The sequence below is a fragment of the Monomorium pharaonis genome, chromosome 5, assembly GCF_013373865.1.
Source record: "Monomorium pharaonis isolate MP-MQ-018 chromosome 5, ASM1337386v2, whole genome shotgun sequence".
NCBI classification, from domain to species: Eukaryota; Metazoa; Arthropoda; class Insecta; order Hymenoptera; family Formicidae; genus Monomorium; species Monomorium pharaonis.
Window position 1 is genome coordinate 25,315,059 of NC_050471.1, and position 16,221 is coordinate 25,331,279.

The window sequence follows — 16,221 nt, forward strand, 5'->3', positions numbered from 1 at the left end:
TAATGCACTGCCTGATCTTTGCCTGACAGACGCAAAACACCGTCTACGAGATCGTCTCGGACATGAGCACGCGGCAGGACGCGGTGGAGGAGCGTCTAGTGAGCCTGGAGGACCGTCTGGTCGGCCTAGAGGATAAGCTGACCTCGCTGCAAGGCCAGCTGGAGCTGTTGCCCGAAGAGTTGACTCGCTGCCTGGCGCAGCATGCCGAGCGGATGGAACAGCGGCGTAACTTCCTCCACCCGGACACCGCGGTAGCCATGGCGGTTTCCGGTGGCGGCGGCGGCGGTGGCGGCGGCGGCGGCACCGGTGGCGGAGGAGTGATCTCGTCGGGCACGAGTCTGGGCGTTTCCGGCGGCGGCAGCGTCGTATCCGCCGCCCACCACCCCCTCGCCAATCTCTCCAACTCGCCCCTGCTGCCGCACTCGCGTAGCGTGCCCAGCGCGCCCAGCACCATGTCCCTACACCCGTGGCCGGTCAGCCCGGTCCTACCGCCCGTCTCCAGCCGTACACCCCACCTGGTGCCGGAAACCGGCAGGCATCACGGCCTCAGTCACTCCGCCACAGTGACCACAACCTCACAGTCGGCCACTAGGCTCACTTCGCAGGCCGGCATGGGTGGGCTAGGCAACAGCCAAGGCTCGGACACGTCGGCGCACAGCTGAGTCTCGTCTCTGCAGCCGCAGCACTCGTACTAAGGCCCCTCGCTGGTTTTGCACGTGGATTACGCCGCGCGGCCGTGTCCGTCGGGTTGCCGATTGGCGTCGGTGCCTCGCCGATAGGACGTATCGCAGGAGATGTAATCGCGCTATGATTGGCCGCTTTTCGCACAAATAAATGCGAGAATTCCCGTCTAACGCAGTATATCTTTGTCCATGTCAGTCACTTAGTGTAATTAGACTGCTGTAATAATTAGGCAGTCCATATTTAATCGGTGGTTTGCACAACCTCCGCTTCTGCCAGAAAATGTGCGTTTTAGAAGAATTAATCATGGACTAGCTTCGAGTTTGAAGACAGTCGTCTCGAAGGGAGCTACCAATCGCGCTATTTAACAGTGGACACCGCGTACAGACGTTTGTACGTTAGTTTTCATGTATACATACAAATTTTTTTAGGATTCTTACGGCATCATGCGTAGCCTCCTTGCAACTGACGACTTTTTTGTAATTTCTAAAGTGAATCAATTAAAAGCTTTCACGTTGAAGTAAACATTTCGAAGAAATGATATTGTTAAGGTTCATGATTCGTTTTCATGCGGACTACAGCCTACAGCTACGAAATACAATTGTCAAAGACACACTGCACTAAGCGGGAGTTCTGTAGTAGCCAGATCGGTCACGGCCGTCCATTTCTCGTGCAAAGCTCATGTAACGATGGGCCTTCTTACGTCCCGCGTGTATCTTCGAGACCCCTCCTTGAAAAATCGGCCAAAGATCTAATTAGGATGGCACGGTAAGCGATTGTAAGAGGATTTGATTCAGAAATTGGACGTGCTTTTCAACGTAGCTGTAAACCATAAATCACTCGGCATTCATTCTTTTTGCACCATAGTCCTCAATTATCTGGTTTTCTAATCGAGAGATCGCGTCCAATCTTTCGATTCTTCTGATCGCCCACTTCTGTCGAATCCTTCCAATCTCACGATTCTTCACTCGCCAACTTGGCAGGAGCATGCGATCAGAGGAGGGGAGATCGTGAAGGAGAATTGAGGATGAACGGAAGAATGGAAAACCCGCGGTCGATTCGATCGATCGATCGATTGAGTCCCGACAAACGGAGAAGGAGGGGAACTCTTGGAGTACGCGCGGCTTCTTCCACTGGCTGCGCGCTGCTCCCCTGCCCAACTTGCGTGCCTGAATAACTGTTTTCTTAATAATTAAATGTACATTCGACACACAGGAACTCCATCTTGTATCTCTGTATACCTCGTGAAGAGTGCGGACGGGCATAACGTGCATGTACAGGAAGCGCGTATGCAGATGAGGACTGGCCCGGAGGTAACCCAAGCTGGCTCTTAAAGTCTTGTGCTTAATATTAACCCTTGAACATTGCACTATTCTGGCTACTCGGTTTCGTTGCACATGGATTGGCGTAACCCATAGTTTCTTTTTGCCTGTATCTCGGAATATAACGTATCAATTTTCAAACCTTTTTTTTCAATATCCACACCATTAAGAAAAGAATATGTTACGTAAGAATGTTATACAAATTTTATTATTCAAGATATTTTTGAGAAAAGAACAAAAAGAGATTTTTGAAAATGATGCACGTTAATGTAAATCAGATTAGGTTTACCATAATCCAGTGCAATTTGAAAGTTAAGGTTAAAACTTTCCCCTCCTTTTTCCCCCCTCTAATGCCAGTGGTACTTAAAGAGCTGTCGTCTAGTTAACATTTTAAAGCTAAACTAAAGTTGAATGACTTTCTCTTAGTCCGAGATAAAATTACAATGATCCTCGCTTACGATGATCCGTATATAACAATTGTAATAGATCCGGTTTTAGGTAGACGGCAAAGCACCGCTGACTCGCGCGACTCACAATTTTTATATTTGCACGACTCATCGAACTCGCGAGCTCCATTCCATTCATGTTAAGTAAAAACACCGGAAATCACAAGTCGAGCCGCACCCGATGGATGAAAGAAAAATACACTCGCCGTCGTGCGATCGCGTTCAAATCGCCGGGTGTGACATCGATTCCCAATAAACCACGAATAAAACTGTTATATAACATTGTTGTAGAACTATCTTACTTACTTATATGTTATATAACTGTTAAATGTGGTGTACGCTGAGTTACCTGATTCGCGAATTGCCTTCAGCTACTGTTCAGATACGCGCGTGTATAAACGCATTTCTCCTCTCCGTTACTTTTCCACTTGAAAACCTATTTCTCCCGGACTGCCTGCGTCGGTGAGACGTCGGTAAATTCGACGAGTTAACTCGACGACTTTTGTATGAAACGACGCATTTTCGCGTTCCCCAAGTCTCACTTGTGTATCCCGCTCCTCAGAATGTAGGCTCCTAGAGGGCCGCATGCTTTAAGGGCCAGCGCGAGAATCCAACGGGTGTTTAGGAAATACGTATATAGAGAGAGAAGTGCAAAGTGATCTTATCCGCTTTAACGTCCGTAGGTTACATAGGATATTATATTGTTAGGTGTATACTTGTACATGGCGCACGGGTACAAAAAAAAAGAAGCAGCTACGTTTCCATTGAGGGGAAGAGGAAGAGGTAGAGGTAGGGGGGGAAGTGTTGATGATTTTTTATAATAGGACCGCGACCGTGCGCGCGCGGTGACGCGGCGCGGCGCGGGGGGAGGGGGAGGGGTAGGATTAATTAAATTGGATCGACCAGACAATGGGGAAACTAATTATTTGCCAATTTGCCCGACTTCCCGCTCAGAGGTGTGTTCACCAGGCTTCCTTGCTCGCTGTTACTAATTGTCGCCACGACAATTTTGAATATATCTGCATTAATTTATCATCGATGCATACGGAAGATACTAACAGATTATGCATAAGCACCGCGCCTTTGCTTTCCTCATAAATTACCGCTCTTAATAATTCTGCGAGGCACATACTCATATTCTCTTACACTCACACACGCGCACACACATACACACACACACGCACACAAAATACACACACACTTACACTCTCTCTCTCTATCTACCTAACTATTTATCTCTCATGGGAAGCGACTGGTAAAACTCGCAGTCTCTGAGTGTTCCGCGAAAAGGAAACGTTAAACGAGGAAGCCTGGAGAAGCACCGAAGGTGTCCCGAAGGGCGTCCCAGGAGGGACACGAACGCAAACTCACAGCCGCGCGATTCCGGGATCTGAAGAGCCCCGGAGAGATCCGCGAGATGTGGATTTATCGAATGACGCGGTTCGGGTCCCTTCCGGTGCGCGACAACGTATATGTTTGCTGTAATTTGCAGCATTTTTCTTTCCAACGCGATATTTGTCACGAAGATGTTCAGATCTCGACGTATCGGCACGACGGTGTCTTTGCTAGCGCAACCGAGATTCTATCGGGGCTCTGCGAGGCGAGCTCGAGCGCGACTCTCTTTTTCTCTCCCTCTCTCTCTCTCGTCTCTTTAACTTCAAAAGTGAACATAAGATACTACGAAAAATTAATTTAGGATTGTCATTTGCAAAGAAAAAAGCAACAGATCACCCAGAGAACTGGCGCGCAAATCCACTCGTAAAATTGAATTCGTTTCGGAATTAAGTCTATAAAGGTAGAAATAAGTTTAAAAGTCGTCGAGGAACGTTTAGTAGACGAGATTCAGTCTAATCGAATAATCTGATTTTCACTTCACTTCAGTTAATGTAAATTTACTTTTGCCCTTGCAGCTGCTAATTAATGCGACGTCAAATTCTCCGATTCAGTTAACGTTAATCTTATTATCTGTCAATAAATTCTGTGGGAGAGAGGGAAAAGAGAAAGAGAGAGAGAGATCGGCCGAGCCGTCCTCAGCCTCGGCCGTTCACAAGGAAAAGCTCACGCGGAAAAAGCTCACTAACGCGGATAAAGTTGGGACCTGATTTGTCTTGTCCGTCATCGTTTCATTTCGAAAGCGTAGTTTCGCGGCTAATCGCAATGCGAAACGGGACCAAAATAGACAATTTTCACAATGTTCACACACTATCCCTCTCTCTTTCTCTATCCTCCTCTTTTCCCTCTTTTCTCATTACTCTCCTTTTCTTGCAATCGAACAGATTTTTCATCCAGATAAAAGAGACGAATAAGAAACTGAAAGTTTGGAAAAAAAAAGATAGGTCACGATACTTAGTTATCCTAGTAAATTGAGAATTTATTCAGAGATGTAAACATCATTTCCTTACTTGACGATGACAAATATTTTAACCAACAAAATAAGAATTTATGCGGTTTTATTACGAATAACTTTCTTTGTTTTGCATCCTCGGATAATTTATTTGGGAGCAATCTTTTAATAAAGGCCGTTAACATAATGCAAGAATCTAAACTTTTTGTTTCTTCCTGAAAGAGGCTCCAAACTGTTCTGCAACTCATCAGCACATTCTATTTAATTTCTCATCTCTAATTTTGATTTCATCAAAGATAATAATAATTAATAATTGTATAATTCATTGGAAGAGAACACGTAGACGGGGAAACAAATCCGTTCGAGAGCTTTCTCGTGTAATTAATACCTTCAGTAGAATTGGAAAACATTTAATGTTTAACTTTTTAAATTTTTTGATTGAACAAGGAGACCGTCTCTTTTCACAGAATGTATTTTTAGTACTCGAAGGGAATATCTTGTCCCCGCGAATATGACCGTCGTATATTCGATCTCTCTATCTGAATGAAATTTTCAATCCAAATGACGCCCAACTCTCTACTTTCTTTCTTCCATTTATCTCTAATTCTCCCTGGATTTTTCGCGCCTCTTCTCCTTTCTTCATCTCTCTTACCTTTTCTCTTTCCCATTTCTTATCCTATCCCCGCATCCTTGTTCAAGGAGCATTCCTATTTCGCGCGCGACTCAACGCACTGGACACGACAACTCTTTCTCCAATATTTTTATATAGATTTCTTAAAAGTGCATTATGGTGCCAGGAAGACCACGCCAAGTATAAAAACGTAAACATAAAAACAGTCTCAATATTGGATTCTTAGGTGATAGACACCGATTCTACGATATTATTAGTACGTAATAACGTGGATATGTAGATGATTACCGAGCTCTTCGACTGTAGTGAAGCTACACGACATCACGATGAAGGTAACGAACGAGAGAGAAAGAACTGCGACCGGGAAAAAAATGCGCTTACCGCTGCATTAAGAGTGCATGTGATGAAAGTTTGATAACAGATTGATTTCTCGTCATCGAATGTATATCGAGTATTTCGCGTAGAACGTCTGCTTCGAATTTTCGTGGATACTAATAAATTTAGAATCAAACTTTACATTAACTTTATAATTACATAACTAAACTTAAAATTGACTAAAACTAATATTTTAAATTTAAATCTTTATTTTAGCCTAAATTTAATAATTATTATTTTTTATTAAATTAAAATCTAATAATATTTACATGTATAATTGTACGTTGATACTTTATTATTTACTTAAATTTCTGAAAATCAACTTATTAAAATTCTTTGATTCTAGAATAACGTTGAAATTATGCTGTAATTTATAAATTTAAAGAAAACTTGAATACAGAATCTATCAAAGTTTCAAAAACACGTGCTAAGCGAAATACTCTATATAATGTCTTCATTAATCTTATTTACTCCTTCGGAGAAATTCTGACACGTTGAAATATTAAATATCTATCATATTAGGCTTACGGAAGTTCAAATCGTCAGAAAGTTAGAATCTCTTTACGAGACTTTAAAATTTATATATTGGTAATAATGGACCTTCTCAGCGCCTTTAATACTTGGAATCTATTGATCCTTCGAACTTTGATCTATAAAATTTGCATACATGTAAATTTTTGGAATAGTCGCTTCAAGTAATGGAGATCCTAAGGATTTTAATTTCTCGAAATAGCGGAGATCCTGTGAGCTTCAGAGCCTTAGAGAACTGTGGTTCCTCGATATAACGAGACTCGTTGGAAAAAAAAAGAAATTAAAAAAACTTTCGACCTGTAAAAAAAGAAAAACTTTCGATCTTCGTGAAATTACACGGGACCGCAGGACGTCACGTTCGTTTCAAGAACTTGTAAAACAGCTTTTGTGAAAGAACATGGGATCCTTAAAACCCTAGGCTCTCGTTTGACGAAACGTGTAGAAGAGGATCTTTGCAGCCTTAAAAACTTTAAGCCTTGGCACATACATACTCGCAAGTTTTTCACTCTCTGCGATTTTTAAATTGTCGAGTTTGCGAGAGACAGTCGATTTAGCGTGCACGAAGCGTGGGAAACGGAACGGTCCCTCCTTTCTTTTCGCGCGCTTTTAATCACCGCGATTCATCAGTCGGAATTGAAAATACGATCGATTTCCGGCGCGATGTGGACTACCGTTTTACCGGCGAAACGAACCGCAACGCGATATCTCACACGTAGGACGGAAGGAAGGGTCGAAGATCGAAAGTCCGTGATCGACTTAATTCTTTACACACAGTGTTAACGGTAAGAAAAAGAAAAAGAAAAAATATATATATTAAAGACGCGAAGAGCGGAAGAAAAAAAGAGTTAAGCGCGCGCGAGCGCGCGTATTTATATGAGCATTACGGTTATTACTATCTATATTCATTTATGATTGTTATTGTTATAATTATTAACGAATTATCGTCACGGCGATGAATAACGGTAGCGTTTAAACGGTTTTAACTCTCAGAGAGACACTTTGCGGGAGATCTTATACCAAATATTATATACCTAGAGCTGAGGGCTGTCGGCACATAACTGTTACGTAAAATGACCAACAACTATTAAAATAACGTATTACCTATTAATCTATAGGGTGACCTAGCGACCATATATTAAGGAAACGTTATTTTTAACAAACCTTCTTTTTCCCCTATCTCTATCTCTACTCTTTATTCCTATCTCTATTCCCTCTCTCTCTCTCTCTTTCTCTTTCTCTTTCTCTTTCTCTCTCTCTCTTTCTCTCTCTTTAATCGGAGAGCATTGGAAGAACCCATATAAGAGCGTAACGCGCACTGTTGTTATATCTACTCGCCAGGCTGTTAAAATCACCGTCATTGTCATCGTTATGCTCACAATTCCGAAAGTTCAATCTGCCACCTCCCTTCGTTCACACGAATCGAACTGGTCGCCTCAAAAGTATCGTTGGTCTCCGACCAAGCACAGAAACCAGTGGCAATCTGCTACTCGAGTACACGCATAGGTTTGTACTTCCGAAATCTATCGAACCTAGTTGTCAATCGTAGGTTCTACGATTCCAGCTCACACGCATCCAGCATTTTGGAACATGAAATTTCTAAAAAATCGGTCTAGCCTTAAAAGTCTTTTACCGATCATTATTGATCTTCTTTTAATCAATATTTGTTACGTAAAAAAAAATTGAATTTTGAAATTTTCTAACCCTTCATCGATTATCTTTTTTATCCCGATGAAATATTTCGCTTCTTACTACTTGATCTTTTTAGAGATGTTGATATTTTTAGTGTTGAAACTTTTTTCCTAAAATTTGTGCTCCCCTTGGGTTCCGAAAATTCGAGGCCCTCTCGTCTTCGACTGGCTCGATCGAAGGCAAGACTTCAGAACCGTGAGGGAAAGAAAATAATATGTCGGAAACATCTCGGAACGCATTATCCTTTCGTCGCCATTGATTATCACATCGCGGGTGCAAACACGCGTTTCCAAACCATGCGGGACATTAACGATCCTTCCATAATTTTCATCATTAAAATTCAACGACGTGCCCCACAATGCGCCCGCATTGTAATCTTCGCCATCAATATTCAGCATCGCCGGGGAACACGACGGCTATTACCTCCTTTCCCCATTTCTATCACGCGCAGCACCGACACACACCGCACAACGTTCACGCGGATCTTGGAACAAAGCGGACTACTATTAACGACTATAGAGAAAGTTTCCTCCCTACCAGGTTTAGAGCAATAGGTCTATATATAACGTAACATATACCTGCTCCCCTCCCCCTTCCCTCAGATTACCATATACATATATTCTAACTCAGCTAAATATGATATCGCGTAAGTTGTTACTACTACTTAATTAGTTCTCGATTATCTTACGACGGCGGACATAGGGCAAGGCACAAATTAGTATACATAATTACGTGCGTATATATACGTGAAAACTCTATACAAATATAAAAGTAAAATGCGTATTGAGTACTGAGGACACACACACACACACACACATACAGAACACACGTACATTCGTTAGAAGGAATGAGGGCGCACCATTTAAAAAGGCATGCGAGATCGAGTGCATCATCGCGCGCGGTAGAAAACAAGAAGAAAACAAAAAGAAACAAACAAACGAACTCGTAGGGCTAAAGTGGTTTTGATACTATACTAAGCACCGAGAGCGAACTTTTCTTACGAGACTTAACGATATTTTTTTAGACTCCGCTAACGAATCGACTTAAAAAAAAAAAAGTAATAAGAGCTATGCTAATCGCGCGCACCCTAATCACAGCGATCGGAATTTCGTCGACCGGTTAACGCGTTCCTATCAAAAATCCAATCGATTTTCCCGCCACTCTCGCCTGGTTGACGCGCATTATGGACGAGCACATGCGAATTCTTCTCGAAAACATCAGATCCTGGGAGTCTACCTTGACTCCGAAGTGTTTTGATTCCCCCCGAACTCTGGATTCGAGAGAGCCGAGTCTGCGGAATTGTTTTTGAGTAAATCTTGAAATCCCACACTAAAAAAAGAATTACTTGAATTAATCTGAAATATATATAGCAACCTATTAGTGAAACAGCAACAAGGTATGAATTTTACTAAAAATAACTAGATAAATTTGGTTACTGGCATTTTCTGATTGAGGTTGAACCAGATAAATTTGATTATGTACCTTCTGATTTCAACTACACTGAAATAAATCTAGTTGCATTAATTGAAAATCTGGTTAAACTAATACATTTTATTTGAATCAAATCCGAATTCTTGTCTTTATTAGATTTTTAAATTAATTTCGCACAGAATTAAAAACTGTATTGTCAACACGTTTTTTATTTGCTTTCTTTTTTGAATTCAAATTAGACTCGCAGAGAAATTAAAAGAAATTGTTTTATTAGAATAATTAGTGAAAAATTTCATAATGTTGCACCTTTTATTCTGTGTTTTTGTTATGAGAAATAAAGCGTCTATTTGTTTTATACCAGAATTTTTAGACAACATATATATAATTTTTTCAAATAGAACTGTTAACCGAATTCTTATCATATCTTAATGTTGTGGTACCATTAGAATACCAAAGGATACCAAAGGATTTGATGTAATTCTGTTTAATTTTACCAAAACTTGCTGTATTAAATATATTTTGTTAATTCAACTGTAAGATTTTTTTTCCGTGTGGAACTTTGGTAATTGCGACGAGAACTTCCAGTTACCTTGAAATTAGCAAACGTGAAATATTAGACTCAGAGGCTTCAAGGCAAGCGTATCCTCAAAACTCCGAATTTTCAAAAAACGTTACAGCCAGACGAATGGAACGAACATTCTGAATGCTTGTAACATGTTAGATTTGAAAATATTGGATCTTTATAACTTTGGACTTATCCTCGTAAGATTTCGAATTTTCGCATTTTTACGATGTTTATCGTTTGAAGTATTTGCGGATCTTCTTTTTCAACGTTTCCGCGTTAATTAGAGTTAGATCGATATCATGGTCAATATTGACCGTTCAACGTTACAGCACTATCTACCACGTAAAATTTCAGTAGAAATAAAATGCGCTTAAAAACAAGAGCGTTGTAAAAGGTTTTGCTATGTCTCTGAGATTTATTATGACGACGTATTGAACGAAATACTGCCCGCCAATCCCAGAAGAAACGCATCGCCAAACACTCATTTTTCACGCAACCCCATTAAAAATACGCGATCCTTCTTCCTCAATCAGATACGTGAGCTTGCATTTTACATACTAGAGAGGGAAACAGGAGAAAAATTGTCACCGCTGCATTTCTCGTAATTTCTTGAAAGGAATCAAATCGTAGTTTTGCTACCAAATGCTTTCCGAACCTCTTCGGTGGAATAATTTTCGGCAAGTTGCAATTTTTTAAAGTGAGAGAGACAAGTTATTGCACAAAAGAAATTAGTATCAATTTTACAATTATTGTCTTATGTATAAACAAAAGTATTAAAACGTATCTTTTTTAAAGTGTTTGATAATCTTAAATTTCAACATAATATTATATTTTTATTTCAATGTTATAATAATCATTTAAAAGCACAATACTGTTTTGATAACAATAGTATTAAAACCTTATAACGTTTGGTTTGCAGATATTGTCATTTCTCTATCCATCATTTTTTTCTTCTTTATTCATGAAAATTATTATTAAATAAAAATAAACTTTTTACAATTATATAAAATTTGTGTAAGTTATATTATACATTTCAGATCATTAGGTGAGATAATAACTGTTGATTTGATATTAATTTTCTTTCTGCGCGAGGAAAAAGAGCCAAAGTACTCTAAAAAAAAAACAATGCACACATGTGTAAACTTTTTATCTATAATTGTTACGGTTGCATTTAATTGACTAAAAAGAAGATTGACTTTCTTCGCAGCAGTGCATTTTTTTTATCAATACGCTCTTTTTCCGACTATTGTCTCAATCGTCGTTACCGCGGGTCTAATTTTTGCAGGCATGTTTCCTGAAAATGACTCGAACATACAATTCTTTCCGATCGTTGAGTGTCCCGTTTGTTCTTACCTATAAACGACATATTATTATCAATGATCCTCATTCCGACCGACGTTTTCTCTAGATCAAGTTCGCGCTGTATCTCCAGGCGATTCGCAAAGTGACCACCCCGAACATGGGGGCTTTTCCTGAAAGATTTTTTTCTACTGCATCTTCTGTATATTGATGATTAAAAATCCTTTGGATCTTTGACTACTTAAGTATAAACTGCTAGCAGCCCGTAGTCAACATCTGCAGCGCTACAAGATATCAAACAAGAAAATGGCGAACTAATGTACGACGCTATTACAATATAAGGGCCGGTTGTTCCAACTTTTTGGTAAATTTACCTACCAGGTAAGCATGTGTCTACCATTTCTTTTCTTAAATAAATAAAGACAAACATATATTTATCTGATAGTTTACTTATTGTACCCATAGGGTTGGTTGTTGCAACTTTTCTTGGTAAATTTACCTATCAGGTACATATATGTTTGTCTTTATTTATTTAAGAAAAGAAATAAAGATAGACACATGCTTACCTGGTAAATAAGTTTACCAAGAAGTTGGAACAACCGGTCCTAAGTGTGTGTGTGTGTATATATATATATACACCTATACTGTGACATTATGCTCGTAGACAATACACACATGTGTGATAAATCTCTATAACTGTGCACACAGCTGAACATAATCTCATGGCATTAAAATCTCCCGGGTTTTTGATATTTGGTAATGCTGCAGATCGTTGTCATGTTGAATACGAAACCTCGCACTTGCTCTAATAGAAAAAATAGGCTGCTAGCAGTCCATACTTATATAGTCAAAGCTTTAGATATTAACCTGGTTCGATAGTTCAAACTCGTGAGGAAGTAGCACACAGGTGTCACGTTAAAATTTACGTTGTTGCTCGAGAATATACATTGCAGTCGAACGACTTGTTTTTATAGTTATAATTGTATAATTACAGAAATATAACATGCATCCCGGGACTAGCGACGAGCTTCTCTCATTTGCGAGTCCTTTTAAATTAATTTGGAATCGCAGATGTGGACGGCAATTCGTTAAGATCTCCGGAACATCTACCATTTATTAAACACCTTTTCTTTCGACGGAGACATACATGTAGTGGTGACTGTAAACGTTAGAACGACGATAATCTCTGATTTGAAATTCGTATTCCTGAAATTTCAACCCCTCTTGAACTTAAATTCTTGAAAGTTACTTCAGCGGGATTGTCCCGGAGGCTTTAAGCGTAATTTGAAAAAAATTTTTGAAATTACGAATAATCCAAGGATGCAAGCACCTAGGACTCTGAATCCGCGAAGATATTGAGTAAAATTGCTCTTAGACCTTTGAGCTCTTCGAATCAGATACTTTACATAATTTTAGAAACTTTGCGGGCTTTAAAATCCTTAATTTGCTGCAAAGACGCGCGAGACCTTTATGAAACATCACCGCAATTTCCCAAATCTTTATAATTAAATTATATATACATATATACATACACACATATATATATATTTTTAGGCGTAATATATGATTATAACTATGCCTCACGTCGAGCTGAGAGACGCGACTATGCGTCGCTTGTCGAAACAGTCAGGCGTTTCTGTGATTCCTAGATTTGAACGGTATAAACGACGCTGAGGTTCTCACACTTTTAACCAAAAAAAAAAAGAAAAAAAATTTACGCGGACGATAGCACTGACGATAGTTCTGCGCCAAGATCCGGCAGTCACTTAAACTCTGGCGAACGGAATTTACTTTCATTCATAATTATTCGAGTGTCAATCCGAGATTTGACTCTTTGAATGCTAAAACAGGGAAAAGGTGATTCTCGGGCGCATGAGAATGCTTATCAGAATTATGAAGTCAGAGAGACCTAGAAATTTCGTGCCGATTATGGTGTTTGCGTTCTTTCTTATTTTTTCATCAGCAACTGTTTCGGTTGATTAAATTTTAACTGCGTTCGGGGAGCGAACTAAAGTAATGCTATTCTACTATTCTATCTTCATCATTTAATATTATACATAAATCAGATAAAATGACATAATAACGCTGATAACATGCTCTCCAAACGCAGTTTTTTCTGTCGTTTTATATGATCTTTAACTGTTCATAAAAATACATAAAACTACATTTATATGTAGTTGCTCGAATATGCATATATAATAATTATCTTTTTTATATCTTAATAAATATAAATAAAATGTTAATAAATATAAATAAAATGTTAGCAGTTTAACAGCAAACTCGAGCAAAATATTGTTGATTGGTATATCGTTCCACATTAAGTTCATGTTCTGTCAGCAGAACCTGTCAACATAATTTAGCAACAGATTGCCAACACAATATGTCATTCTGTAACTATTTAAATTTAAACCACTTAAATGTAGCTGTTAAAGATGTTTAGCTTTAAACGTTTTAAACTCGTTTACACCAACGTAAGTTAACTTAACTCGGTTTAACTTACTTCTCGTACACTTCCAATACAATTTATTCGAGAGACTTCTTTCGGACGTCCTTTGGAGGCGTGTGTTGCTATTTATTAAAATAAAAAAAAGATAAAATGTAAGTTAAATCACATTTAACGTTAATTATATTGATGCAAACGAATCTTAATGTTTTAAATCTAAATATTCAAAACTAGAATGTTTTAAGTATTTGAAAAACGAAGTCAAAAATAAAATATTTTAATATCTTAAAATTAAACACTTTTTTTATGAGTGTATATTATTTAAATGAAATAAAAGAGTGCTCGATTTTTGCAGTCAATCTGCTATGGTATGTTAAATATGCTTTTAACTGATATTTTAAGTCAATAAAATTTGTGGTGTACATTTTGCGAAATCTGCTTTTTGATTATATATTTATAACATAATTATATATAAACGACAAGTGGACAAAAGATTTACGTTACAGAAAGTATTTCGAGGATGAAATGTTGTAACTCATTACTAATTAGTTATAATTATAATTAGTGTATAACAAGGCGCATTGTTATAATCACAATTAATTAAGTTTAAAACAATAAGAATGCTATCGTCCGCGTTGCTTTAAAGAACAAAAATCCCACGCAACGAATCTTGAAAGTAGTCAATATCTAATCAATTCTGAGAGGATAGGATCAACTCTCTTAAGGAATAAACGGAAGGGAACGAAGGGAGGGAAGCATAACCCCAGTAAATTTATAAGCGAGAGGACATTTTTTTCGACGGTGAACGATTAAGTATCTTCCATTATTAGAGACTCGGCATCAACGGTGGAGAGTACTGCAAAAGAGCTTGCCATAAAATGTGGGGTGCTATTAATGCGAGGAAGTGTGTACATACATACGTCACGTGTATTTAATTATAATAGCGACGACAGAAACGTAGCGCATATTTTTAAAGAAGAGAAAATATACGAACGCCATGGCACTAAGCGACCGATTAAATTGAGAGTCCCGCGTTAAAAATAGGGCCCGGTCAATACTCTTTAAAAACTAGCGTTAATCACGAAGCTGATCGATCATTATTAACGAGGGACGAAACGCGCGTATGTAAACTATTACGATGTCTATTGAACCAACGCGTTTTCATGCCGAGAACAAATAAATTTGCAAGTCGGAAGAATTGTGTTCTGGAGCTTTTTATTATTTCCCTCTTTCCTTTTGTGAATTTCCTACAAGTAACTATTTCTGAAAAATTCTTATATCTTATGTTTTTTATTTTAAATTTCAAGAGAATTTTAAATTTTAAATTTCAAGAAAATTTATGAAAAAATATCACGTTTTCTCTCTCTCTCTCCCTCTCACTCACCCCCCTTCTCTCTCTCTCTCTCTCTCTCTTCTTCAGATTTTATAAATTTTCTTTGAAAATTAGAAGAACAAAAATTATAGGAACGAAAGTCTTAAATTATTTCAGACTTTAAACATATAAAAAAATTTTTTTAAGCAAGCTTTTTTCAGCACTTTCTTAACACTTTTTGTAAAATTTTTCAATTCGTATAAAAAATTGGAGTTTTTTAAAACTTATAAAATCATATAAAAACGTTAAAAATTTTGAAATTTAGTAGTTTATTAGGTTTATTGAAAAATTATATGAAGGTTTAGGATTAGGTCTTTGAAAAATTATATAAAAATTATAACAAAATTTTTACCAAAAATGATAATAAAAAGTAAAAAAATTGTTTGTAAACAGGAAAAAAACTAAAAAATTTAATGATTTAATTATGAGATCATAAAATAAAATCTATTATCTCTATATATTCCCTTTTTTAAAATCACTGAATTAATTTGAATTATCTTTCATTCATTATAAATTTTAGATAAATTTTTACGTTTTGTTAATATCCTCTTTTCTAAATAAAAAATACATTTTTTTTATTTTGACAAGGTGATTCTATAATAGTAACTGGAAGCAAGTTACAAAGAAGAGCAGGAGAATTTTCCACTATACTCGACATGACCTAGCATTCTGTAATTATATTTTTTTAACAATACGCCGATGCATTTAAATTCGTTATAATAATATATTTGAGTATTTAATATAATAAAGTAATTTTTGTAACAAAATGTAACATATTTGACAAAATATTGACCTCCCGATTACATTTTTACATACAGAATAAAATTTAATCTTAAGAATTTATGCAAAAAGGTACACATATAATTAATTTTACACATATAAAAAAATTACATCTTATTAATTTAGTTTAGTTACTAGAATTTACAGTGAAAAGAAATATACATAAGATATTTGAGGAAAATATATCAATAAGCAGAATTCTTCAAGTATAATTTAGAAACTTAATATTTTAATTAAGTTCAATTAATGTTATCATTCAAATTAATTTCGTCTTACAATTAAGTAAATGTATAAAATAAAAATCTTAAGATT

At 37.5% G+C, this 16,221-nt stretch overlaps 1 protein-coding gene across 9 annotated transcripts in view; it reads left to right on the forward strand.

Moving 5' to 3' along the window:
* The window catches only part of LOC105835685 (small conductance calcium-activated potassium channel protein), a 204,332-nt gene extending 189,377 nt beyond the window's left edge, over positions 1–14,955 (forward strand). For 6 of the 9 annotated variants that reach the window (XM_036287370.1, XM_036287371.1, XM_036287372.1 and 3 more), the window contains one exon: positions 30–14,955. In XM_036287370.1, coding sequence (XP_036143263.1) covers positions 30–662 — 633 coding nt within the window. In that variant the 3' untranslated portion in view covers positions 663–14,955. The remainder of the gene's footprint in view (positions 1–29) is intronic. The other 3 variants (XM_036287368.1, XM_036287367.1, XM_036287366.1) reach the window with 1 other exon arrangement.
* Positions 14,956–16,221: the final 1,266 nt, after the last annotated feature.